This window comes from Bolinopsis microptera, chromosome 5 (assembly GCF_026151205.1).
Source record: "Bolinopsis microptera isolate Bmic1 chromosome 5, MBARI_Bmic_1.0, whole genome shotgun sequence".
In the NCBI taxonomy this organism is placed as follows: domain Eukaryota; kingdom Metazoa; phylum Ctenophora; class Tentaculata; order Lobata; family Bolinopsidae; genus Bolinopsis; species Bolinopsis microptera.
The window spans coordinates 11,677,916-11,704,200 of NC_087076.1; the positions used below are offsets into that span (position 1 = coordinate 11,677,916).

A 26,285-nucleotide genomic window follows, 5' to 3' on the forward strand; every position below is an offset into this window, starting at 1 on the left:
GTCTCCATGATTGGTCAATACTTATAATTATGTACTGTTAAGTAAATCAGTTAGGTATGAAACAGCAGTTAACTACTGTTAACCAGCTATTGTCAGTTACACTAATATGCTAATTGGCCCAACCCTATAATACAACATCATTACCGTTAGTAACTACTATTAGTAATGATACATGGCGTAGTTACACCAATTCACATTTCACTTCAAGAGTTTAAAACACTTTAGATCCCTCGTATTAGAGGGGGTAATCTAGCATGCTACCTGTGGTGCGTGTAATGTAGCTGGTAGTTTAACTAAAAGTTTTACAGACCAGTGTTAACCACGGTACACATTACAAGACACTGTGTGTTCCTCTTAAATCCAGGACGTATTTCTATACATACCTTCACTCTATACATACCTTCACTCTATACATACCTTCACTCTATACATCCCTTCACTCTATAGAAACATTCCTGCTATTCATATAATTATCTAGTAAGTTAATCTCCCAGTCTCCTTGTTATTATTACAATACATTACCTTCTCCACACTGTACAACCCCTATAATAATAACTATACACTAATCTAATTACATTGTACAATCTAACCAATAAGTAATTCAGCTCTCTGACACACAAATACCTAACTATTTGTCAAACACCTTCCTTGTTACTTAGCTCAGCTATTTCTAAAAAGGGCGGGAAATTAAAATATTGTGATTTTATTGGACCTGAATTAGATGAATTCGATTTGGTCGCGTGACACGTAATGGAGGATTCTTCTGAATGGATTACGTGCTGTTAAAAGTGGTGTGCTATTAGAAAGGCGACATTATTTCTAGGTTAAATCACCGTGTACTATGTAGACTGTAGAGGAATGCCACTCCTTCTGAACTAGAGAAGCTGTCTCATTTGGTGATTGCTTGAAAGTAGAGCTTAAATTGGAAATTCCTTGCGATTTATATACAATCCTTGGAAGACTTGATATGACACAGCTCGCGTGATTTAACATTCTTTTGAGATAATTTTTATAATTCTCCCTAATTTTCTACATATAAAGGCTTTACCGACTACCGGTTGGTAAGCATTACAGCTAATTGTCGTAATTAAGGCTAATCATTAATTAAATAAGTAATAATATCGTGGGATAAAAGTTTAATGGGCCGCCCTAGAGAAGAAACCTGGTAATTATTAATTAGCCCTTAACAGACCCCCAACCTAGTGGAATGAGTTCTAGTTAGCCGCCCTGGTTGGCTTTACCTTATTTAGTTAAGTTAATGTAGTGCAGATGTTAGAGGGTTGGATACTGGGTTAAAGAGGGTTGGTACAGACTACAGGTTCAAATATACTTAATATCATATTACCATACTCACTAACCATACCTTTTAAAGTAAAAGATTTGATTTGCTGTCCTGAAATAGATTAATTTACTCTAGTCGACTCAGCAGTCAATTGGAATATAAGGTAACAAATCAGAGAAATCTAATTATCTAAGAGAATTATCTAGAGAGATCTCAGAACTTAATTCAAGGTCAACCGTAATTCCAGGGCTTCTAAATGAACGAATCCGAGATAAGGATTACTTCTGGGTAAACAGTGGGCAATGGTGAGTCTGCAAATCACCACTCAAGTCAAGTTTGACCCACGTTAACCAGCATATGTCTGTATTCTGTGTTACCATGATAGTGAACATATCTACCTTTTACCTTTTATAGTCACACTCGACCTGAGTTACAATTCGCACCAAAGTGCTAACATATCACATGTTCGTCTTACAATAGAGCTTCACACTTCATAGCGGACTGCACATAAAGTCATGATTGGTAAAATGGACCTGTGATTTTAATGTGGTCTAATCGAATATCTGATGTAGCAAAGTTAGAATGTAGCAAAGTTCGGATATATATATATCAAAACCATGTCGGATTTGACCACTATATAAGATACCGTATATAATACACACCACACGCTGCAGTATGACGTGCTGCCGCGCACATTGCCATGTCACCTCACAACACAAATTAGAGTTTTGGTATTATGAAGCCGTACAGGGTAGCAGTGTTTTACAAGTTGCTTACCACACACGGTCTCTTGTAAACCGTATAGTACTACCTTATCCAGGTAAAATACTCTAATTTGCGTAATATACTCGCACACCTCCCAGCTAGGGATCTGTTTCATAGATGTTGAATGTTATGTCCATGTTGTTATCAACGTGTTATCAACGTGTTATCAACGTGTTATCAACGTGTTACTTCTTTCAGGAATTACCATACAACGTGAAGGCCAACAATTTCCCAGCCTGCCTACAAGCATCAGTAAGTTTTTCAAACAAATAAATATAATATACATGTACTGTATTCCAGCTCTCAGCAAAGAATAAACTAACCGCACTTATTTGATATCACACCGATTCTTGACAAGCAACAGCATATATTGTAAAATAAAGATTGTATCTAACAGTATTAAACACAGTTAGAGGCGCTGGTGGAGAACACTGGTTACATGAGGGAGCAGTGTCAGCTGGTGAGAAGTAGAGGGTGTCCTTCTTTTGAGAGGATTACTCTGCAGCCTGATGGGGATACTGGATGGGTAAGTTTTAGTGTTTCTTAAATAATACTTTCTGTAGGTTGAAAGAGTTACTTGAACTACTATTCACTTGCACTTTCTTGACTTTGTTTAACTTTTCAGCTTCGAATGTAAATATCGCGGTCTGAAAAAATATATGTAGCGAACATTTAACATATATATAACAGTGTTTTCAAAAATAATATAAGGTTCCAACCTGTGACCACGGGCTTTCTAGTATTTCTATAAAGTTAAACTGCTAGTAAATATCATGCAGGTTAAAACCTTTTGACACCTGACTTCTTAGCTTATAATGATGAACAGTGGCTTATTTAATAACTGATTAATAGCGCTTCTAGTTATTATAACAGCAGATCAAATCTAGATTTTTTTAAAGTGATTGGGTTAAGTAAGTGATGAGGACCTATGTCAATCAATCTGAATAACAATAAAGTGGTTCCAACATGGATTGAATCCGGTTTGAGCCACTCGGCATGTCAATTAAAGTGCAACCAGGGTGACAGACTTTATGGAACAAGTTCTGATTAAATTGACTGATACCTTATCTAAACATCACCTTACCGGAAAAACAATAAACGTAACGCGCGGTTATATTTATTTGACTAGACGCGGAGTAATTGCGCTAAAATGAGACGCGCGCACGTGCATGCGCTGCCTTTATTCCACGTTTTCTAGATCTGTTTTGACAACTAAACATCCCGCGCGGCAAACAGTCTTCAAACCTGTCAACTTTAAAATCTCTAAGGTAATTCAGCTAAAATTTGCTGTAATATTTAAAAGGAGCCTGTCTATTTGGCCCGGCGTCCGGCTTTCAAGACATGTTTGTTGTGTAACCCGAAATTTCTGAATTGTGAATCTAGATATACATATGAGTGGCGCCCTTCCAGGCGGCAAATCTTGGTCTCCTCGTTGTTGTTAATTGAATTGCTATGTAACATCAAAAAATTTACATCTGTCCAATCAAATTAACGAGTAAAACGTCCCCTACCAGTGCATGACAAACGTCACACCAGTTCACTGTGTGTGCTCTGATTTTAGTAACAAACTAAGTCAACATCCTTCAGGGGTTTTCGTTTCGGGAGACTTCCACTGGAATCTACATCGTCAAAAGAATCCTCGCAAATGTAAGTATTAAGTAGGGACACTAAAATATGCATGATATCTTTACTGTAATTAAAGGTTTTGAGTCAGATGTCATCATGGCATATACGATGTGTCTAGTATTAGACAGCTGGACACGAGCCAGCCCACTTTTGACATCTCGTTTAACATGTTTCTTATTGATCTTCTAACTTCCTTACAGTAAAATCTAATTAGATCATATCAAAATTAGATGTTAATGTCAGTTAATGTATATTGGATCACCGCTTTTGTCTGTCATCACATTAATGTTACCTCATATTTATCCTTTTGACCAACCATTTCGTCTTTTTTCGAGTGCCCTCTGTTTGCAAGTTAAGGAAAAGGTCCTGAATTTGATAAATACCGCCATTGCTAATACTATGTATTCAAGTTGGAAATATTATTAGTTTGAACATTTCCTCGTTGACCACATTTGTGGTAAACTATGAGAGATTCTCGGGGTAAGATCATATAGCTGTATAACAGTGTACAACAATTTACCAAGCACGTTTTATGTGGTTGTCGGATGAAAATATGTTTAAGAATATGCTAAACTTCCTTATGTGTGTTTATACAGTGTTTATATATTGTGTACATATAGTGTTTTATTTGTGTAGGATAATTTGTGTTCCTTGATTTAAGTCTCGTAAACTGAAGTAAAGCTAATTGATCACATAATTAGGCACTTAGCTCTGCTTTCTACTCTAATCAGCCTTGTAATTGTTTTCTGCCCACTCGCCAAGTTACGGTTATGATTAATCGCATGCTACCTCTTCACACTCCGCCAATCATTGAGCTGTCTCCCTATTGGCTCATGTCTTTTCTCCTGCCCTCTAATTGGTCGATGTTTCCCATACTCGTCTCTGATTGGTCGGTGTTTCTCATACTGATCTCTGATTGGTTAACATTCCCGGACTGAGTCTCACAGCTGTGAGCCTATGGTCCTGTAGCCTGAGGGTGGCAGGTGGATTATGTTGTGTCAACTCTAGGGACCCTTGTTTACTACTATGTTTACTTGTCTTCTGTCAACTTCTGTGTAACCTCTGCTTTCGTACAGTAAATCAGTACGGCCTCTGTTTACGTTTATGCGGTCTCCTCAGCTAATTTCAACATTTATCCCTTCCCGAGTTTTGTGTTTTTAAATGTTTGTTTTACGACACTTGACACAGGACGCACTAAATTATTTTACGTTATAACCGAGAGAGTCACTGTATCGTGTTGTTGGAGTCAACATTTGGGCGTGGACATCCAATGAGAGGGTTTGAAAAGTGCTAACGTCACAGGGGTCACTGAAAACCATCACGGCAATAAATGATTTACCCTTATTAGTGAACTGTAGTGCTGTTCACTTCGCCGACTTGACAGTTTTATTGCAACTAATTCCAACTACTTCGCTTTTACGTGCGCAGTCTGCGTGGACAGTTTCCTTGTAGTTGTTACGAAATACCAAGAAACTAGACGCCTGGTATCGGAAGTTTACTGAACATGGTGTTTAGAACCAGTCAGGTTGTTAGGTTATTGACCATTAAACTCGTAAGTAGATTCCCTTACCTTACCTCCCTCCCAACATAGATATATCTACTAATTAACTCTCTGGTTTAAGGAACAAGTAGATTCACCCAGGCTATATTAATAAACTACCGCTTACCCTATACTGTAATATACCAGCTACAGCTAATTTTAACTCTCTCTCTGTATACCATGTTTTATACCACCTGTCACTTGTGTTTTAACCTGTGTTTTAATCACATTCACTGAATTGTCAGGTCTTATTCAGAAAAAGTTCTGTTCAAAATGTTTCGCTATCCACCTTGCAGCTAAGGCTTCATAAACCTGGCTTCAGTTCAAGAATGCTGTTGTATTAGTACCAGTTATAGAACAATAGGATCCACCCGTCTGTCTATCTTTTGTTACTTTTTTAGCAACGCTCTGTTAATAATAGGAATATTACTGAAATAGCTTTTGTTGAGATAAAACGGTGACCATTTGCTTGCTAGCGTGAAATGTAGAAGTTTTATAGCTCTTATCTAAATTTAGCACTATCTCTATCGTTTTAAGCGCGAGTCATCGATATAGTAAAAGGCGATATGACGAGGTCTGGTCGTCATCTTCTTACAGCGTTCGATGTCTCTGTGAAGGTAAAATGGTGACATCCTCTGGATCAGGCAGAGGTCGAGTGTTATCGGGATTAATTCTGTAGTATTTGTGCAGTAGTCACATCACCTTAGTATTGCTGTACAACTACTACAAAAAGTGATGTGGTCTGAAAGTCTAAAGATATCTCGTTACAGATCTATTTTAGTAAGCGAACGATAACAGATCCCTCGGTAATGGTATTTTAATGAGCTGTTAGGCTGTTAGGCTGTTATAATGTTATCAGTCACTTTTTCAATCCAATTTAGGGAATTAACAACTCTCACGGTCGCGGAATTCGTGGTCTCTCAATTATTCTTAAAATAATTCATTTATTTTGAAATCTTTAACCGATATATTCTTTTCTTAATATTTTAATTGGACATAATTACTTGATACCACCGAGTGTTGCACCAGATGACAAGTCTCCGTTAGTCTAGTAATACTCGTCACTAACTCGTTATTCTAATTTCAATACAAATCTAGCTTGGCATAACCTAGCACTCGGTTGAGAGCAACAAATTTCCAATTCTGTAATTTCCCCGCCTAAATTTTCTTTAATCGGATCAGCGATGGGCGAGGGTTCTAGGTTTTCAATTACCAGATTCGTTTCTGTTTGTTGAGATGAGCTACACCATCTTTCAGTTCTTGCTAAACGTTTAAATCCCGTTCTTTAAATTAGTTACTATTTAGTAGCAGATATTAAGTTGACAGCTGCTCGATAAAAAGCAGATATTATATTCCTCTCAACCTTCTCCTTTCCTCTCTTTCCCTCTCTTTCCGACGCTCGCTGAGATCATTTACAGTACGAGACGGTACGTGAGAGGGTGTATTCTTCTCTCTAAACTGTAAGAGTGCGAAAGCTAATCATCACCGTTTAGAATATTCTCTTAGTGTAAGTTAAAGTTTCCGTTTAAGTGAGAAACTTTATCAATTTTTCTATCATTTAGACTTGAAAGCTTATTTCAAAATACGCGCCCCAGTTTTAGATCTGGACCTTAACAGAATCTGTAATCTTCAATGATTGAGTCAGTTAGCATATCCGACTGAACTTTGAGTTGGTCCTCGAACATCCTAAAATATCTTGCTGAATACCCTAAAATATCTTGCAACTAAACTAGAGGCAAGTTATGCTCACTCAACTACCAGACAACGAGTTATTTACATGGCATTTCCAGGGGAACAACACCACCTAATTCAATAACATGAAAGGTAATCCCAATCTGGCCCAGGCCCTAACTCGCCAACAGATCGAAACATGATCCTGTTCCCTAATCATGAACCTAGTTATTCCCCTATTGTCCAGCCTCACTAACTTTGTGTCCTCCTTATGTCTCACGCCCACCTCACCCTCTTAACCTGCTAAATCAGTTAGTTTCCAAACTTTTGATAAATTCTAACTTCCTTTATTGCTTCCTTGGTGGTATTAATCTTTTGCGTCACGCTAATTAGATACCAGGTCAATATAATGAAGAATCTGTCAATATGAAACTTGTTCCTGCTTCCCTCGATCAATCTTATTAGTTAAAGTGGCAAGTACTTCGAAGAAATCGTCTTACGTTTAATCTTTGACTACGTTACTCGCACGTAAAACTTTAACTAAATACATCAAATAATCGCGAGCAATAATGGATTCTTCACAGAAGACGTCTAGAAGGCTGGTGAAATACCTTATTAGGTTATATATCCTTCCAATCAGTTTTCTACGTCAGGGGAGTTGCATTACTTTGACGAACCTGGTCCTCGACCAATGAACTACCAGAACGAGTATTATTGTTTACATCTTTGTGCTGTGGGTTGGTGAGGGTTGAGGCGGCGTTTGTTGAGGGGGCGTGCGTTTCTCTTTGTTGTTAAATCTTTGGCAAATGCTGAAAATATAGCGTTTCCTGAACTTGAGTCAATCCCTCCTTTCTTTCCGTTTCCTGACTCTGACCTCCTCCAAATAGAGTATAATAACGTGCGAGTGTTGCGAGGACGTCGACAACTACTCGAAATAAACCATATATATATAAACTATATAATATAAGCTATACAATATAAGCTATATATAAGCTATATCATATCAGCAAACATGCCCTGCTTTGTTAGTCCACATATTGAGGTGCTTGTCAGTATAAAATGCTAATTGAGTACTGTATGATATATATGCATGCTCTTGTTTTCGTGCCCAGAGATATTTCTTTTTACTTTCCCGACTTCAATTTGTATGATAAAACGCGATTTATCACTATTTTGAGTTTCACCAGTACAGGCTTAATCGAATATGACATAACAAAATGTCAGTTCATTGAATTCGTAATTTTAAATCAATTTATCGATAAATTTCGTGATTTAAAATGAGCTGTCAAATGTGTCAATTTATAATTTTTGAACTGAACGTGGCGCACCTCAAGATTTCTCCTTGTAATTAAATAAAACCATAAACCTCGTTTTATAAAGTGTTACATAAGATATACAACATTATTACAATCACAGAATTTAGTCTTGAATTTGTCTATGCACTGGGATTGTAGCTTTTTATACTTTTAAAAACAATACAGCGCTATTTCTACATCAATAAATTTGATGAGCTTCGCAAATAGCAAGCTAACTGAATTAAACAGTCGAAATCGTGCAGCCACATATTACTGCTGTGTGATCATTGCCCGACTCATTTCTCTGCGTGCTGTGGTATATCTTTGAAAACATGCTATCAGGATATTATAATATCACAAGTTCTAGAGAACTAACATGATGGTTACCCAGGTTTTGTTATCGTGTAAGTTCTGGGTAGTGATAGTAGTTAGCAAGTGTGAACTTCCTGGGTCCCTTATCTGTAGTTCTGTCAACAAGGGCCTTTCTCCTTTTATTGTCAACCTCTTTTTCTATCATTACATCTCACATTTTTAAACACAAACAATTGCAATAAATCCCACATTTTGTAAATGATCCGCATATTTTACTTTTATCATCTGTTCTTTAAACTACTCACCTGTTTTGTCTTGCTAACGTTACATACGCGAAATTCCAATTATTTATTTCAGCCCAGTAAAGATTTTGTTTTTCTAACGTTTTTCCTATTTCTCCATGTAGACTCCAGCAGACAAAAGTGGTCGCATAAAAAGTGGCGACGAAGTTATAGAAGTGAACGATCAAAACATCGTGAGTAATGAGTATTTGTTGTGATAATTGTCCGTGATTGTTTTAACATGATGTTGACTGTAAGTTCTCGTGTTTCATCCTTAAAAATCTATGCTGTTTTCATGGAAAGATCAACAGCAGATGAGTTAGAAATAGCGCTATAAAACTGACATTGTCACCCATTTTCAGGTCGGTTGGAAAATAAAGAACGTGGTAGAACTGATCAGATCATATCCTGTTGGACTAGTTATGGTGGTCAGACACTACCCCGACACATCACCACCACCCTCCGCAAGCATTACAACCCCTCGTCACCACTCCCTCCCCCAAACTTCCCTCACTCAAACTCCCCTCACTCCCCGGAACCTATCCCGGCATCAGCATGTGTCAGGCACTATGTCGGAGCCCCCATGTCCCAATGATGCCTCTCTGATGGAGCCCCAGTGCCCCATTGATACCCCCAAGAAACCCCCTCGCCCCCTGGACTCTGTGTTGAGGGAGCGGTGTAAGAGTAACAACGAGCTGGACATGCACTTCAAGACGGTCCACAATCCTAAGAGATTATCTCAGATTTACGGGGATAGCAACTTGTTTTTAAGGTTCGTTAAACTTGGTTGTTTTTTCTTAAAATCTACCTGATCTTCTAAAGTGTTTCAGTCACTAGTTGGAACTGTTAACATTTAATATTTATTCCACAATAATCGGTGTCCAGACCATAACACGATTCTTACTATTAACCTCTACTTTATTTAACGCATGAAAATGTCCACACAGTTTTGAGGATATGACAGAGGAAGGAATAATAGCCACAGAGTTCCACTCTGCACCACCTCACCGAGGGAAACGCTCCAACCCTAGATCTCCAGCATATCACAGACGCAATAACTCTAACCCCCTGGACAAATACAACATTGTTTCTAATAGGTTTGTAGCTGAGGGATCTTCCAATCCGGACATTTTTTCCAACCAACCAAGAAATTATTTTATCCGAAATAATCAAAAATGTTTTGCTATTTCTTTGACCCAAATGTTTGACTCCTAATATTATTGCAGGGACTGGTTAGACCACGTGAAGCAGAGAGGAGAGCGAAGTAAGAACCTGAGTCAGTACAGGTACGGCACCGGACCTCGCGTTAGAACAACCAAGCCTCTTGACTTCCTCAACATGTAAGCTATTTTTACGCGATATAATTAAATAATTATACCTTATTAAATGACTTTAATTTAGAGATGTTTTATAAAATACACGATGGGAGGGGCCGGGGAGCTACTAAATATTCCTATTGTCTTAGTTAGTTAGTTAGTTAGTTAGTAAGTTAGTGACTATTGACTTATAATAATTAGTTGCACTTTGATTTGTGTGCTTTTGTGCGCGATATTGAAATAAAGGCACTGAGGAACTGTTACGTCTCTGTAGGTGTTGCATAATGTAGCCCACAGGATCAATAACCATGCAACAATTAGCATGCAGGATCAGAAACTGTTAACAAATCATCAAGCAGTGAGTGGATTGTTACACTGTAAGACACCTGCAGTTGACTGGGCAGTACATTATCCACCATTTTCCCTTTGTTAGCCTTTCTTGTTCTCCTCAGACTAAAGCTCACTAACTGACTAATTATCGCCCGATTAGTGTCCACAGGGTTGCCTTAATTTGATAATTGATCGCTACACTGCAATAAATATCTGATAATAAGTGGTAGTCAGATTCCTCGACAGTCACTTACTTTTTTGCTCTGTGCGATGAGCAACTATGTCACACCATGTACTCTTGACAAATTCCTGGGAAATATTTTGGCAATTTTCATTTGGGCTTATTATATTCGTCATTAGCTCCCGGTTTTGTAAACTTCTGAAAACATTTTCTTTGCTAATGTCGCCTTTAAAGGAAAATAGTCGAGATTCTTTATCTAATGCATTCCTCTATTAGTATTTTCCGGTATCTCAGCTTATCGAAAAAAGGGTGGTGGTTCACTATAAATATTTGCTAGTATTGTGCTAGAATACTCCTCTTATAAGAATGTGTTAGGCGGCGTCGCTCTTCTAATACTTCGTCAGAACAATAGAACCACCTTGAACACAAAGAGAAAATATCTGTGCGATTCCACACTTAGGTTTACGTAATCTCGTTATGAGAGAAATATTCTTTTAGGCTCGTTAGCTGTTATAATTACTAAATATGGTTATAACGCTGGCTTCTTCAGATAGGACCCATCTTTCTACTTTCGACTTATCAAAGATTTTATAATAACGTCATTCCCCACTGTAACAATAATTTGCGCACATATCTTCGTTCCGTCTAATTCCTATTTCTCTTAAACTTTGCGTTTATTCCTATTTGGTTTGATCTTTGCTTCTTCCCATGTCCTACCGTCGCAGATTGACCAGCCCATTATTCCAAACTTTACCACCGCTAGTAACAATTGGTCCTGTTGCAGGCTGGAACTATCTGATGAATTCACCGAATTCCGCGTAAGTCACATCTACTTCAGTCATCAAGTTTGCTTTGGTTGTCTTGACAAAACGTGTGCGGAATTTCCCCAGGGTTGGTGATCTAGCTAATTAGCCTATCTATTATTTACATGAACTAATCGTAATTCTGAGGCATGTGCTTTATTCCGCCCGTTCATGCTGTCCTGTCATCATGTATTTGATTCACGCTACTTTGCTACTGTCATCGTGAACCATGTCGATATCACCATCACAGTGAACCATGTCGAGACTCGAACTACCTTAGTTCTATAATCCAGATATATTGTCACAAGCAGCGTTTAGTTCCACCTTACTTTCATGCACCGAACTACTACTAATATAGATGATATCATTTAAGACAGTTTGTCATGTCAAATTGCCGCAAATTAAAGTCGATTGTCCACTATTTGTCCGCTGTTTGCAAGACTGTTTAGTCCTCACTGAACGTCAAATACCTTACATTGCCGACAATTAGCAAGGACAAGTTCTAGGCTGGCATTTTTATAATTTCAGAACCCTGACTTTGCTATCTACGTCTTACCCTTTACTTTTATTTAGTTGCCTCAGTAACATTGCTCAAGTTACCACTTACCATGTCCAGACGTTGTTAGTTCCAGAATTAAGCTAATCCTTCGATCACGTGATTTCCTTGAGGAGCAGAGTTTCATTGGTCTTCTGACTTCTACTGCTGCTATGGGGATTATCCAGTAAGTGCAGGTTTTTGTATAGTATCTCTTTCTCTTCAGTGTGTACTAGGTACTTACACGGACCACACTTGCTCAGTCTTCCTTTTGTCTTCTACTTTTTCTGGTTTTTACGATAGTTATGCCCGGACATCACTTCACCGACATCACTTCATGTCGCCACATCGACTGTTACATGTACATGTGCGATTGAGTTTGCTGAAATAAATGGAGTCAAGTTTCAAAGTTTCCTGGATTGCAATAACTATCTAGACTCAGTTATACTTTAATTTACAACTTTACATTTAGATACCATCTTGATAGTATCCGGGTACACACTTCAATCTAGACCGTACACGCCAACTAATTGTAGCTAGCCAGTGTGATCATTTAACGAAAGAGACAGGTTTCAATTAATGATGATCACGTGAAAATGTGTTTCAAGTTCTTACAAACCAAATACACATGTCTAGACTCCAATACTTATCCAAAGTGTGTGGGTTGCACTTTTTCCTGGTCTCAGAGTTTTCCCCCACCACGTGTAGTCACCACATTGGCACGTGACCAATAGTAACGAGTTAACGTGTACATCCCCGGCCCCAGTTTGGTTCCTTGTACATCTCACTGTATCGTACACCTTGCAGCTTCGTATCTTGTTTGCCTGTTACTACAGGTGAGGAACTTTGATGTCTTTTGTCGCTGTTTACCCGCCTTAATTGGACCCATCACGAGACGTCTGAAAGATGTATTTAATTTGTAGCCCGCTGACACGAGGTCTCTTTGTAGAAAACGCAAAAACACGCGTACCAACGCCCGGACAAACATGATATATCTACTGATCCCGCGTTTGTAGGGCTTCTTAATGAGTCTGCAATTCCTCAATTCCTGCCCAGAATGCTGTTTATTAAGGGAAGACATACAACTGAATTCTATCTCACAAGGGTGAGATGAATTACTTTGACAGTTACCCTGCCTGAGTTTCTTTAGAGGAAACAACCAATGGTTAACTGAGCAGTTAATTGAATGCCTGCAGTTGCTAACTGGTATCAGGTACCTTTATAACTGGGCGGTACTATTAGTTCCTGTTTCAACTGATAGGTCTTCACTGTTGTTTACAAAGAATGTGTACATTTGTATACAATGCAGTTTCATTGTTTGACGTTTTCAGTGTGTTCTTTCCAGTTAGTAACTTCACACACCACGCGCTTATAAAAGTAATTTATTAACTCCCGAGTGCTAACTTAAGCTTGTCAGTGTAAGTGTAACTGTAAGTAACACGAGAGCAATGGAGCGTGTCACTGAGTTGCCTTGTTTTTGTTGACACAATGTTTAGAACGTAAACATTACTTTACCCTGGAAGTGACCAGGTCACTCGTCAGTTTGTGTGGTTTTATAGTTATTAGTTTAGTTAGCTGAGTTACTCTAATTCAACATAATATTACCAGATAAGACATCAAGAATCATCTCTTAGTTGTGTCCTGAGTCAAGTTTATTTTTAATCGTTGAGCAGCTTAGTGGATTTTACTTACAAAATGCCCACAATTTATTTGTCACAGCACCAAAATTTCTGCTTCCTGAAATTTCCCATGTCTGTTACGTTAGTTGACTGAGTACTTACTCTGATTGACGCACGAAACTAATTAGAAATCGTTACACGACTAAGCTAAATGTCAAATAAACCTGAGCTGAGGTGTGAAAATATTAGAGGCGTCCAGTTTTCATATTACCAGGTAGAGTTGAGGTTAACGTGAATGTGGCCTCATTTCGACATTATTAGATTCGTAAACCGGTGTAAGGTTATTAAACTTCGTTTTGGATATCAGAGCATTATTTTATTTTACAGTAGTTGGAGGGTATTGAGATTGGGGGATGGGTCATTGAAGTAGTTGAGACAGCTCCATTAAGTTTAAGTAGTAATGTTGGCTAGCAAAGGTACTTTGATTTTATTGGACACTATATTATCTGTTATCGATTAACCCCTGGTAACGCAGCCCTGTAATAGTTTAGTAACCATGATAACCAACCTCAGGAGTATGCCAGATATCGCAGTTTCAACTGAAAATGTCCAGAAAGTGGACAAGTCAACGGAGTATGACGAGCACATGGACGCTACTATGACGTCACCACGTAACCACGTGACGTTACCTAGCAACCACGTGACACCACCACGTAGCCGCAGCATGAACTCACCACGCACATTATCCTTGTACCGAGAAGAAGATAGCAACAAGTTATCTGATGAGGATAACAACAAGAGTGATGATAACGACAGTATCGCCACCACTCCCTCCACCATTTCTAACTGCACCAGGTTCGTCTCTTTTCTAATACAAGCACTCCTCGAAACTGGAACATGTCTCACTCCATTCTCCATGATATAACCCACAATAAAATATTTATTATCTGCTGGCTTTACCTCCGAATAGATCATGTGGGGTATATCAGGCTCGAATATATTATACAAGTTTAAGCCGAAGTTACCACTAAACTTATGAAACACAAGTAATTAACACCCCTCCTTGTTGCAGTGCCAGTATCATGACAACAGACTCTACATACTCCGGGACGAGTAAGACTCTCCCCCGTCCCAGAAAGAGTAAGATGGTCCTAGACGAAGATGTTGGTGAATTCAAGAATTACCCGGTCTCTAAAGAGCAAAACTATACTACCGTCGTTATTGGTAAGTTCGACCAGCTATTAAATAAACTAATTACCATATTAATAAGTTGGTAATTATTTTAAAACATTTCGTAAGGGTGCAATCTTGGGTTTCTAAGAGTTAATAAACAAGTTATTGTAACCACAGTGTTACCAAACGTCACCATGGTAGCCCCCACGTACTAACCAAGCAATAACAGGAGGAGTAGTGCACAAGATCCCAGTAGCAACAGCTGCCGCTCCCAGCTCAGAAGAGGATAATGTTAAATGTAACACCTTGAAGAGTAGGAAGAGGCAGAACAAGAGATCCTCCTGGTCCATCAGCAGTGAGTATTCTTACAGCACATTCTTATAAACGCTCATAAACATCAGTAGCGAGTATTCTTATAGCACTTGTTTATGAGCGTTTATATTTTTAGGTCATTATATAAACCGATCTCAAAGATTTTCTCATAATAGCTTGATTATTTCTAATTCAAATAAATAATTTTCAGCAAACTGATGATTAGCTCACTTTAAAGTTTAAGCTGCCGATTTCAAATCACTTTTAATCATACTTTCGCTGCTCCTGATTGCTGAACGCTACCATGAATTCTAGGTGACAAAGCCGCTACGCTGCCCAAGAATATCCGATTCTCGCTCGCAGATCTTGACGAAAATGGAACCTTGAAAAAGAAGAAGAACAAGAAACCTTCTCGTTCTACCTCGTCTATTCTAGGTGCGCCATAAATTGATATATTCTTCTTTTAATGGGGGGGGGGGGGGGGGGGGGGGGGGGTGTCACGTCCGTCTATGTCCGCTTGTCTCATAGAATCCAAAAAGGACAGGACATAGGCGGACATAGGCGGACATAGGCGGACATAGACGGACATAGGCGGACATAGACGGACATAGACGGACATTAGCGGACATTAATGGACACCTAAATTGCTAAATAAAATGTTCAATTTTTGCTGTTATATGGGGGGATCATGTTTTTTGTCCGGTACCCTATATTTTCAAAACGGACAAAAAATAGAGCGGACAAAACGGACAAAAATGGAAATAACATTTAGATGCTTCCTCCTCCTACTCTTCCTCCTCCTCCTCCTGGGTCTTCCTGATCTTCCTCAGTCCTCTTCCTCCTCCCCTCCTCAGTCCTCCTCCTACTCCTCCTCCTCGTCCTCAGTCCTCCTCATCAGTCCTCAACAGTCCTCCTCCTCCCCAGTCCTCCTCCTCCTCCTGAGTCCTCCTCCTGGGTCCTCCTCCTGGGTCCTCCTCCTCCTCTTCATCCTCCTCCTCTTCCTCCTCAGTCCTCAGTCCTCCTCAGTCCTCCTCCTCATCCTTCTCCTCAGTCCTCCGTCCTCCTCAGTCCTCCCCCAGTCCCCCTCCTCCTCCTCCTCCTATTCAGTCCTCCTCCTCCTCCTCAGTCCTCCTCCTTCTCAGTCTTCCTCAGTCCTCCTCCTCCTCCTCCTGAGTCCTCCTCCTCCTCCTCTTCCCTCTCAGTCATCCTCCTCAGTCCTCCTCAGTCATCCTCCTCAGTCCTCCTCCTCAGTCCTCCTCCTCCTGGGTCCTCCTCCTCCTCTTCATCCTCCTCCTCTTCCTCCTCGGTTCTCAGTCCTCCTCCTCAGTCCTCCTCCTCATCCTTCTCATCAGTCCTCCTCCTCCTCAGTCCTCTCCCAGTCCCCCTCCTTCTCCTCCTCCTATTCAGTCCTCCTCCTCCTCCTCCTCCTCCTCCTCAGTTCTCCTCAGTCCTCCTTCTCATTTCTCCTAAGTCCTCCTCCTGAGTCCTCCTCCTCCTCTTCCTCCTGAGTCCTCCTCCTGAGTCCTCCTCCTCCCTCTCAGTCATCCTCCTCAGTCATCCTCCTCAGCCATCCTCCTCAGCCATCCTCCTCAGCCATCCTCCTCAGTACTCCTCAGTCCTCCTCATCCTTCTCATCAGTCCTCCTCCTCCTCAGTCCTCTCCCAGTCCCCCTCCTTCTCCTCCTCCTATTCAGTCCTCCTCCTCCTCCTCCTCAGTTCTCCTCAGTCCTCCTTCTCATTTCTCCTAAGTCCTCCTCCTGAGTCCTCCTCCTCCTCTTCCTCCTGAGTCCTCCTCCTGAGTCCTCCTCCTCCTCCCTCTCAGTCATCCTCCTCAGTCATCCTCCTCAGCCATCCTCCTCAGCCATCCTCCTCAGCCATCCTCCTCAGTACTCCTCAGTCCTCCTCCTTCTCAGTCATCGTCAGTCCTCCTCCTCCTCGTCCTCAGTTCTCCTCATCAGTCCTCAACAGTCCTCCTCCTCCCCAGTCCTCCTCCTCCTCCTGGGGCCTTTTCCTGGGTCCTCCTCCTGGGTCCTCCTTCTCCTGGGTCCTCCTGGGTCCTCTTCCTCCTGGGTCCTCCTTCTCCTCCTCAGTCCTTCTCCTCTTCTTCCTCCTCCTCCTCCCTCTCAGTCATCCTCCTCAGCCATCCTCCTCAGCCATCCTCCTCAGTCCTCCTCCTTCTCAGTCCTCCTCAGTCCTCCTCCTGATTCCTCCTCCTACTGAGTCATCCTCCTCAGTTCTCCTCCTCCTCCTCCTAGGTCCTCCTTCTAGGTCCTCCTCCTCCTCCTCCTCCTGGGTCTTCCTAATCCTCCTCCTCCCTCTCAGTCATCCTCCTCAGTCATCCTCCTCAGTCATCCTCCTCAGCCATCCTCCTCAGCCATCCTCCTCAGCCATCCTCCTCAGCCATCCTCCTCAGACCTCAGTACTCTTCAGTACTCTTCAGTCTTCCTCCTTCTCAGTCCTCCTGAGTCCTCCTCCTCCTGAGTCATCCTCCTCAGTCCTCCTCCTCCTCCTGGGTCCTCCTCCTGGGTCTTCCTGATCCCCCCAGTCCTCTTCCTCCTCCCCTCCTCAGTCCTCCTCCTACTCCTCCTCCTCGTCCTCAGTCCTCCTCATCAGTCCTCAACAGTCCTCCTCCTCCCCAGTCCTCCTCCTCCTGATCCTCCTCCTCCTGGGGCCTTTTCCTGGGTCCCTATATAATTTGATATAATAAGTTAAAACTATTAATAGCTTTAGTGAGATTAATAAGTCGTTTGTTTTGTACAAAATTATAATACATAGAAGTTGCGAAAAACTCTCAAAACGTTTGTCCGCTAATGTCCACCAATGTCCGCTAATGTCCACCAATGTCCGTCCGAGTCCGCCAATGTCTGTCCGGGTCCGCTAATGTCAGTCCGAGTCCGCCAATGTCCGTCCGAGTCCGCCAATGTCCGTCCGTGTCCGCCAATGTCCGTCTGAGTCCGCCAATGTCCGTCCGTGTCCGCCAATGTCCCAAAAAACACGTCCGTTGTCTCATAGAATCCAAAAAGGACAGGACATAGGCGGACATAGACGGACGTGACACCCCCCCCCCTTTAATGTAATATGTATTCTAGTATCCCTCCATCCGAGGCTGTTGCTTATATATTAAAGCTGTTGCTTATATATTCAACCCAGGAAGTCAAATTATCTTAGTGAATTTTCATGTCAAGTGTTGTAACCTGCTTTGTTACAGGTGACACCAACGTATCCTGCAAGTCTCTCTACCCTAACGCCTGCGAGGGATGGTTACTGAAACTAGGTGGAAGTGGCCTGACTCCCAGGAACTGGAGGAGGAGGTGGTTCGTCCTGAAGGGGTTCTGTCTCTACTACTTCAAGACACCTCAAGACAGCACTGCTCTAGGCGTCATCACTCTTCCCAGCTTCAACATTGCAACTGCTGCTGAAATCAAGTAAGTTTTGATTGATAGCTCTGATATTTTGGGTAAACTGACTTGGGTTGAAAAATAAGTTCAGCCACAAAATTTCTGTCGATCCTGTTATGAGACTAACGTCAGGATATTTTTCAGGAAGAAAAACGCGTTCAAAGCTTCCCACAAGAACACGAGAACGTACTTCTTCATAGCGGACAGTGAGGATGATAAACAGAGGTGGATGGACAAGATGTTGCTAGCGAGTATCCTGTACGATGAGAGTGATAAAGAGAGCGGCTACGGTACCGCTGGAACTGGAGCCAGCCCTGTCGCTACTGAACTTTGTGAGTAACGCTTAATTTCCTGATTTGTATTACTATGTTCAATGAACGCTTAGACTTACTTATAGTGTGTTTCAGATTTTAACTGTTTCTCGGTGGCGTTTCGTAACCGAAATAAAATTTCAGGTTCAATGACGATTGAGCAAAGCATAATTTCGCCGTGCGCTTCTCTACAGTCAATCAGTTCGACAACTGTGGTGTGACCTCACGTCAGGACATGTGACGTCACGTCATTTCTCACGCGCTAGAACGTTGCCGCGCAACAGCCAACGCTTCATTGTAAGATCACGCCAACTACATCAACTCGAGACTACTGAAGACTGAGATTATATTAATCCGTCTGTAAAGTAAGATAAGATCATGTTTGCGAGGCAGCTTGATTGAAATAACGACGCAGATTTATTGTTCTGTCTTGGAACATTCGCAATTATTGTAAACAATTATATCAAGTTACTGTTAAATGGTATTGAAAATGAAAAACATTTCATTACCGTATTTGAAATATGCTGCTAATCTTATTCACAAAGAACCAGTCTTATAAGACTGTTAGAATGCAGCTACCCGGTTTTATGAACATAGATTAAATTGAGTGAGTAGAATAAATAAGTTTTAAGATCTTATCAATGAGGTTCCCATGATATTTTGAAACATACATGTTTTAGAACATCGAGAGTAAGGCGTATTTTTATTTGACATTGCCATTTCTATCGTAAATTTTGTAACTAGTAATAGTATAGTTTTTTGCTTGAGTGTTTGGAAAGTCAAGTTAAGTTTATTCTAGAGTGACTTTTTCACAAGCACTTTTCATTGTTTGAACTCGTTGAAGGAAATATAATATTACTATTGCTTAAGCATAGCACCAACTTCGCTACTTTTCGCGAAGACTTCCTTTAGTGTAATAACTAAAGTTTGAAATTGAGGGACCTACTGATTTGAGATCTCTATTTTATCGCGTTTCTGAGATTTCCATCTGGTCGTCTGCTGTTAGTGTTAAGATCATGTGCTGAGGCCGTGAGGGCACATTGATGTTATTGTTTATGTTATTGTTGTTTAAATACAGTTTAATGATATTGCCACCAAATAAAAAGTCGTTTTACTTTTACTGAACCTTTTTTACTGAACCTATTTTCAGTGTGGCTCTAATGCTTATGAAATCGAGAGAATTTTTCAAAAATTATATTTGATGTAATTTGCAATGAATTATATTAGTTGAACGATATCAGAAGACGGTACGGCTTCGCATGAACCCCTTACCCCTTCCCCGTGAGAGGGGCAGTGTCTGAAAAATTCTCGATTTAGAATTTGAGGTTACCTGGGGACCCCGGGCTAATAGTGTTCTGAAATTGAACTTGGAGCTGCGGCGGAATTGAGGCAGATTCTGCATTCTCTTTCGGTCCGCTTTGAAAGCTGCTTGGCCGAATTTCAACAGGAAATTTCAAGACTTTTTGTCTCGAGATCTGCAGATGTCTGGTAATTAAATTGCAGTTTTTACAGTTTTTGGCCTATACTATAACATTTACAGTTTCAGTTATTTCGAAATGAATTTTATAAGGTCATACTCATATTAATCAACTAATCGAGACGGAACTTTTGGTACTAATATTTTAAGATTTTAAGAAAATATTTTTTAAATTTTGGAACCTGAACACAACAGTACATATACTATTAATATTAATAATAAAGGTTGTGTTGATTTCTAATTTTTTTGACCAATTTGGTCTTTCAAATATTGTAATTTTATACCAAAAGTTTCGTATGGCCAAGCTGATTACGATACCAGATACTGTAAAAATTATTTTAAAATATTTGATATTTTAGAAGTTATTCACTTATACTGTACTTATTATATAGTTATAAGCTTTTTACGCGAGAAATTATCCATTTTTTCGTCCTTTTTACACACTTGCAATGCATAGGAGGACCACATATTATTATATTACAGCTCGACCTTATCGTGCTGGCTGCTGCACGGTGAATTTGTATTATTCACACTTAGAGGCAACTTTTGGTAATAAATTTATCAAAATTGGAGTTACCTGGGGACCTCAGGCTATTATGTTCATAAACATATGAACACGAATAGAGATTCGGTTAACGGGTGATACTCTTAAAATATCTCAATCTGTTCCATATATTGGACAAATATTTGGATATACAGAACCGTCGACGAGTCCAACTCGGCGCGCGTCCTGGTAGGTTGTAAAGTGTTTACCATTTACGGGTGATACTCGTAAAATATCTGTTCCATATATTGGACATTTATTTGGATATACAGGACCGTCGACGATCAGTCCAACTCGGCGCGCGTCCTAGTAGGTTGTAAACCTACAAGTAAAGTGTAAACCTACAAAGATTCGGCGGAATGACAGACTGAGCGCGGCCCAGTAAAATTGGAAACAAAAAATTCTGTGCCAACTCATGGTGCTTATTATATTAATATTACATAGAGTTAGACTAGTGCTGAATCATCAGGTAACAGGTGAGTTGTGAGTGGGTAACCTGATATTCATTTGACGGATGTTACTCGTCTAAATTTCTTCGAAGTAGCGCGCGCCGCTTTCTTCTCGAAATGTTATGGCCCGACGGCACGAGCTACGAAGTAGCGCGCGCCGGGCCGGATCATTAACAATGGTCAAGATATTCATATACTTATAGTGATTCGAATGCAGCAAGATAAAACAAAGGCACAAAACCGCAGGTGACTCTTCGACTTCAGAGAACCAGGCCACGTGGAAATGAAAAAGGACCAAGTTATTAGTTAAGCTCTTCTACTTCTAGTATTGTAGCGCGATGCACTACTGGGTCGCGCGCGCATCAAATAATGCTTCTCGCAACCACACTTCGGTAGATCGGCGAGATGCACCACTGTGCCTCACCGAGCTGCGAAGGATTGACATCGTGAATCAACTTCTAGTAAACCACGTGACCATTATTTTAACAAACCTCGTGGAAATAGAACCAAGTTAAGGTCCGAATCTCTAACCAGCCACAATAATGGAATTACAAACAATTATTTGAGATGATAGAAAAAGGAACACGTGAAGTATTTAGTATAAAGACCACTATCACCTGTTTAACTCACCCATTCATGAAAAACATGTAAGTTCCGCCCTCCATCAGATTGAAAAGAATTATGGAGGGGCATCACTACCAGTCTTTTATCCAAGATCATCAGACTTTAACTAGTTGTAGTACTAATTGAAGAAAACAGCTCATCCTGCACGTGCTCAAGACCATTAAAAGCAGCTTCATTTAATCTAGAGACCACAGTTTTACTGGTATCTGTTACTGCTGACGCCTGTAACCCTGTTCGACGACATCATGCTTCTGAAGGTGGTGATTCTGGTTTTAGTTGGGTGAGTTATGTAGTTATGAATGTAATGTGCAATTATTTAATTTATATAATTGTTAATGCATAGAGTACTCGCACCTAGCGTTACTTTTATAAATTTTCCACTTGAGTTGCATTTGCAATGAATTCAATTGATTATATTGAAAAGCTAGATTATTAATATTCATCAGTACCAATTGTACACATTTCAGAGCATTAGTAACTGCATACGAAGGCACAGGTATGAAGATAATCAACATTATTCATTAAGCGTTCGAAATAGCAATTGACGCAGTCGTAAATGTAAAATACTACTAGTACTTGTGCTACTCGACTTGTATTAGGTTATACTTATATTAATGCTTTTCAAACAAAGTTACAACGGAATTCTTCATGTATATACGTGTCGAACTAGAGTTATAATATGACGAGTGTACTGAGTATTAGATAATATCATATTCGTTGTAACTTTGGAGCATTAAAAACTAAGTCGCCACAGCACATGAAACCAAAAGTTACAATACGTCACAAAGGTTTAAACTAACTTTAGTCATACAGAGTGAGGTGTTGTTTCACGGATCTATCAGAGGTCATTTATTATATCGTTTTTAAACGATAAATGACCTCTGAGTTTAAAAACTACTTTGAGTTTGCCGTTCGGATTAGGTAATGAGCTATTTAACGTTCGTTGTCGCTGTTGTGATTTTCACGGCAGTACTGCTAGCGCAGACATCTGAAAGGAAGTGCAATCTTAAAAAGAAAGCTCTCACAAAGAAGATAAAGCAGTATCAAAGAAAATGTCTACTGAAAGGATTCCAATCATCTATCAGCTGTGAAGTAGGAGGAGGAAAATTAAGCAAGAAAGCTGCGAAGAAATGTGGCAAGATTGAAGAAACCTTGAAAAAGTGTGACTACTCCTGCCCAGTTGATGGAAGTTGGAGTGACTATAGTGAATGGACATCTTGTTCGGTGCTATGCGGGGAAGGAAGTCAGACAAGGGACAGATCATGCAGCAACCCTGCCCCAGCGTTTGGTGGAGCTGACTGTGAAGGAAATGCTGAGGAAACACAAAAATGTAACCTTCAAGAATGCCCAGGTAATATATTACGAATTATCAACATATTCCTAATCTGGAAACCAAAATCTCCGAAGAATAGATCATAACAAATACTCTCGAATAAAAACCAAAACGTGGTTATTTGGTTAACTTTATTCACATATCTGATAATATTAATAGCACATTATATAAGTTTAAAAACTTAATTGTTGCATATTCTGTATACCCAAATCAAATGATTAGCATGATGAAAATTTACTCCCAAAATAATAATTTTATGATTAATCCTTATAATATAGCATGTAATACGTTTCATTATCAATAGTAGTGAAACATTTTAAGGTTTTCAAAAATATCGCTATTTTCCACGGGTCCGGAATCTAAGGCGTGAGAGTCTCACGCCGTTAAGAGTCCCGGACCTCAATATATTAGAAATATATACTATTTGTTCTACAATCATTGAGCGAATATTTAAAAGTAAATGATATATTTCACCGAATGATTACCATGACCACCTGCAGTCTGTACGTTAGTCTGCACGTTATAAAGGCACTAAATATTCACCACCCACCCAAACAGCATCCTTACAGTACCATGCCACACTTTCAGTCGAGTTCGAAATCGCCAGAGCGGCGTATATTCCCTCCTGAGGCGCTTGTAGCCCGGGGGAGGGCTGAACTGCACTGTGAGGGAGCCAAGGAGATTAGTAGCCGCATATACTGGACCAAGAACGGGGTCAGGCAAGACAATGCACAGTTCTATGATAACCCCACGTGAGGCCACTGTTACCAGTGTTTACAAGGTGGGCATTTGTGTTTCAACTTTCAAGCATTGATTTTTGACCTTTCCGGGCAAAATGGCTCATGTGCTGTAGATCACTAGATTAAAGCTGTGACTCTTTGTTTAGTGCAGATTTCGATAATGTAAATTTGAATCGCACAATGTTATCAATAAATGATCTGGAAAATTTCCCTTAGCTTGAGGATACAGACGAAGCAAGATACGGTTGTAACGGACAATACTTATACCTGGTGAAGGAACAGCCTGAAGAGGAAGCACAGGAAGCATCCATCTGGCAGAACAGCAAAGTAATCTGCATTGACAAAGTTGTGAGTTCCCTTTATAGCTTATTGTTACTCTTAATCTTTGGTTTGTCAATCTGAGGTTACAAAACTCAAATTTCGAAGACTGTCATAATTTTGTGTTATTTTTAATCACACTCTTTTTTTTCAGGTAGGGGAAGAAACTCAAATATTGGAGAAAATGACAGGACCTTACAAAAGTTCCATATTCTACATGGTCGGCCAATACCAGTCCATATATCCAATCAAAGAAAGAAAGGTTAGTTTTATTTCGAGTTTAGAAATGAATAGTGTTAAATACCCTTACTAACAAGAAATATTGTAAAAATGTCGGTATAGTAACCAAAACATGAAATTGCGCCCCAAAGATATAATACCATAGTTCTTATAACGGCTGTCAAGGTTGGAAATATGTTTCCAGGTGTACTAACCATAACATGACTCTTAGATAACTGCAGATTCTGTCTTCATGTGTAACAACACGGAGCACTTTACTTTCATCCCTGAGACACGACCACAGACCATAGTAGAGTAAGTAGATGAAACAACTCTCTATTATTCGTAATATTACGAATAATTTTAAAGCCGTGTTTTTGTCAAAAAACGAACTTTTAGGGGGTGTTTCTAATGACCAGGGTCAATAATACTCTTGACTACTCGTATTAGTCACCTTGATTATTCTCTATTACTTTTAATTACTTTTAACAACCCCAAATGCTTTATGCCATTATTTACCAATTACCACTCGTAAGTTACGATCAGTTATAACTACTCACGATTACCCTTGCAAACACTCTTAAGTACCATAGAGTGTACCATAGAGTGTACCGTAGAGTTTACCATAGAGTGTACCATAGAGTGTAGCGTAGAGTTTACCATAGAGTGTACCACAGAGTGTACCGTAGAGTGTAACGTAGAGTGTACCATAGAATGTACCAGAGAGTGTACCGTAGAGTGTACCATAGAGTGTACTATAGAGTGTACCATAGAGTGTACCATAGAGTGTACCATAGAGTGTACCATAGAGTGTACCATAGAGTGTACCATAGAGTGTACCATAGGGTGTACCGTAGTGTGTACCATAGTGTGTACCATAGAGTGTACCATAGAGTGTACCATAGAGTGTACCATAGAGTGTACTATAGAGTGTACCATAGAGTGTACCATAGAGTGTACCATAGAGTGTACCATAGAGTGTACCATAGAGTGTACCATAGAGTGTACCATAGGGTGTACCGTAGTGTGTACCATAGTGTGTACCATAGAGTGTACCATAGAGTGTACCATAGAGTGTACCATAGAGTGTACCATAGAGTGTACCATAGGGTGTACCGTAGTGTGTACCATAGTGTGTACCGTAGAGTGTACCATAGAGTATACCATAGAGTGTACCATAGAGTGTACCACAGAGTGTACCATAGTGAGTACCATAGTGTGTACCATAGTGTGTACCATAGAGTGTACCAATGTGTGTAATATAGTGTGTACCATAGAGTGTACCATAGTGTGTACCATAGTGTGTACCATAGAGTGTACCATAGTGTGTACCATATATTTGTGCCTGCTGATAACTTAACAAGTGTTCTGTTTCAGGTGCAAGGGAGAAAAGGCGGTATGCACGAACTCAGACACGCAAGGAAGATGTGCACTCACTATTTTCTTTGAAGATAAGAAAGTTGCTGAAGGTAGTTCCCCCGTGCTTGAACATCCGTATGGAAAGGTGGGTAAAGATAAGGAGATTATAGATAGGGATCATTAGTGATAATTAGTGATTATAATTAGTGATAATGTTTTAATTAATTTGGAGTGATTTGGTGTAGATAGGTATTAGCAAATTATTAGGTACTAGGTACATGTAGATACGGACTGATTGTGTTCTGAGGGTGACATATTTCATATCATTAATTATTATTAATAATCAGTAGCGTGAGCTCACCAGAACTATTTTTGCAGATAAACATCCAACAAAAAGTACGATGTGAAGCAGCCTGTCAAATCGGAGAAGATGTCATAACCCTACCAGTCGCAAACTGTACAGCTTATTCAGG

General features: G+C 40.0%; 2 protein-coding genes across 2 annotated transcripts in view; both read left to right on the forward strand.

The window, feature by feature from the left end:
• LOC134815594 (connector enhancer of kinase suppressor of ras 2-like) overlaps positions 1–19,849 on the forward strand; it is a 32,593-nt gene extending 12,744 nt beyond the window's left edge. The window contains exons 7-20 of the mRNA XM_063824146.1: positions 2,246–2,299; positions 2,457–2,573; positions 3,635–3,694; positions 8,898–8,966; positions 9,135–9,544; positions 9,720–9,869; positions 9,999–10,112; positions 14,130–14,411; positions 14,629–14,780; positions 14,959–15,084; positions 15,357–15,476; positions 18,249–18,465; positions 18,583–18,770; positions 18,894–19,849. Of these exons, the coding sequence (XP_063680216.1) occupies positions 2,246–2,299; positions 2,457–2,573; positions 3,635–3,694; positions 8,898–8,966; positions 9,135–9,544; positions 9,720–9,869; positions 9,999–10,112; positions 14,130–14,411; positions 14,629–14,780; positions 14,959–15,084; positions 15,357–15,476; positions 18,249–18,465; positions 18,583–18,770; positions 18,894–18,970 (2,136 nt within the window). The 3' untranslated portion in view covers positions 18,971–19,849. The remainder of the gene's footprint in view (positions 1–2,245; positions 2,300–2,456; positions 2,574–3,634; positions 3,695–8,897; positions 8,967–9,134; positions 9,545–9,719; positions 9,870–9,998; positions 10,113–14,129; positions 14,412–14,628; positions 14,781–14,958; positions 15,085–15,356; positions 15,477–18,248; positions 18,466–18,582; positions 18,771–18,893) is intronic.
• A 3,177-nt stretch (positions 19,850–23,026) lies between these two features.
• Positions 23,027–25,996, forward strand: LOC134815445 (uncharacterized). The gene is made up of 5 exons (XM_063823979.1): positions 23,027–23,194; positions 24,133–24,264; positions 24,389–24,496; positions 24,686–24,768; positions 25,831–25,996. The coding sequence occupies exons 1-5, from the start codon at positions 23,027–23,029 to the stop codon at positions 25,994–25,996; spliced, it is 657 nt and encodes a 218-aa protein (XP_063680049.1).
• Positions 25,997–26,285: the final 289 nt, after the last annotated feature.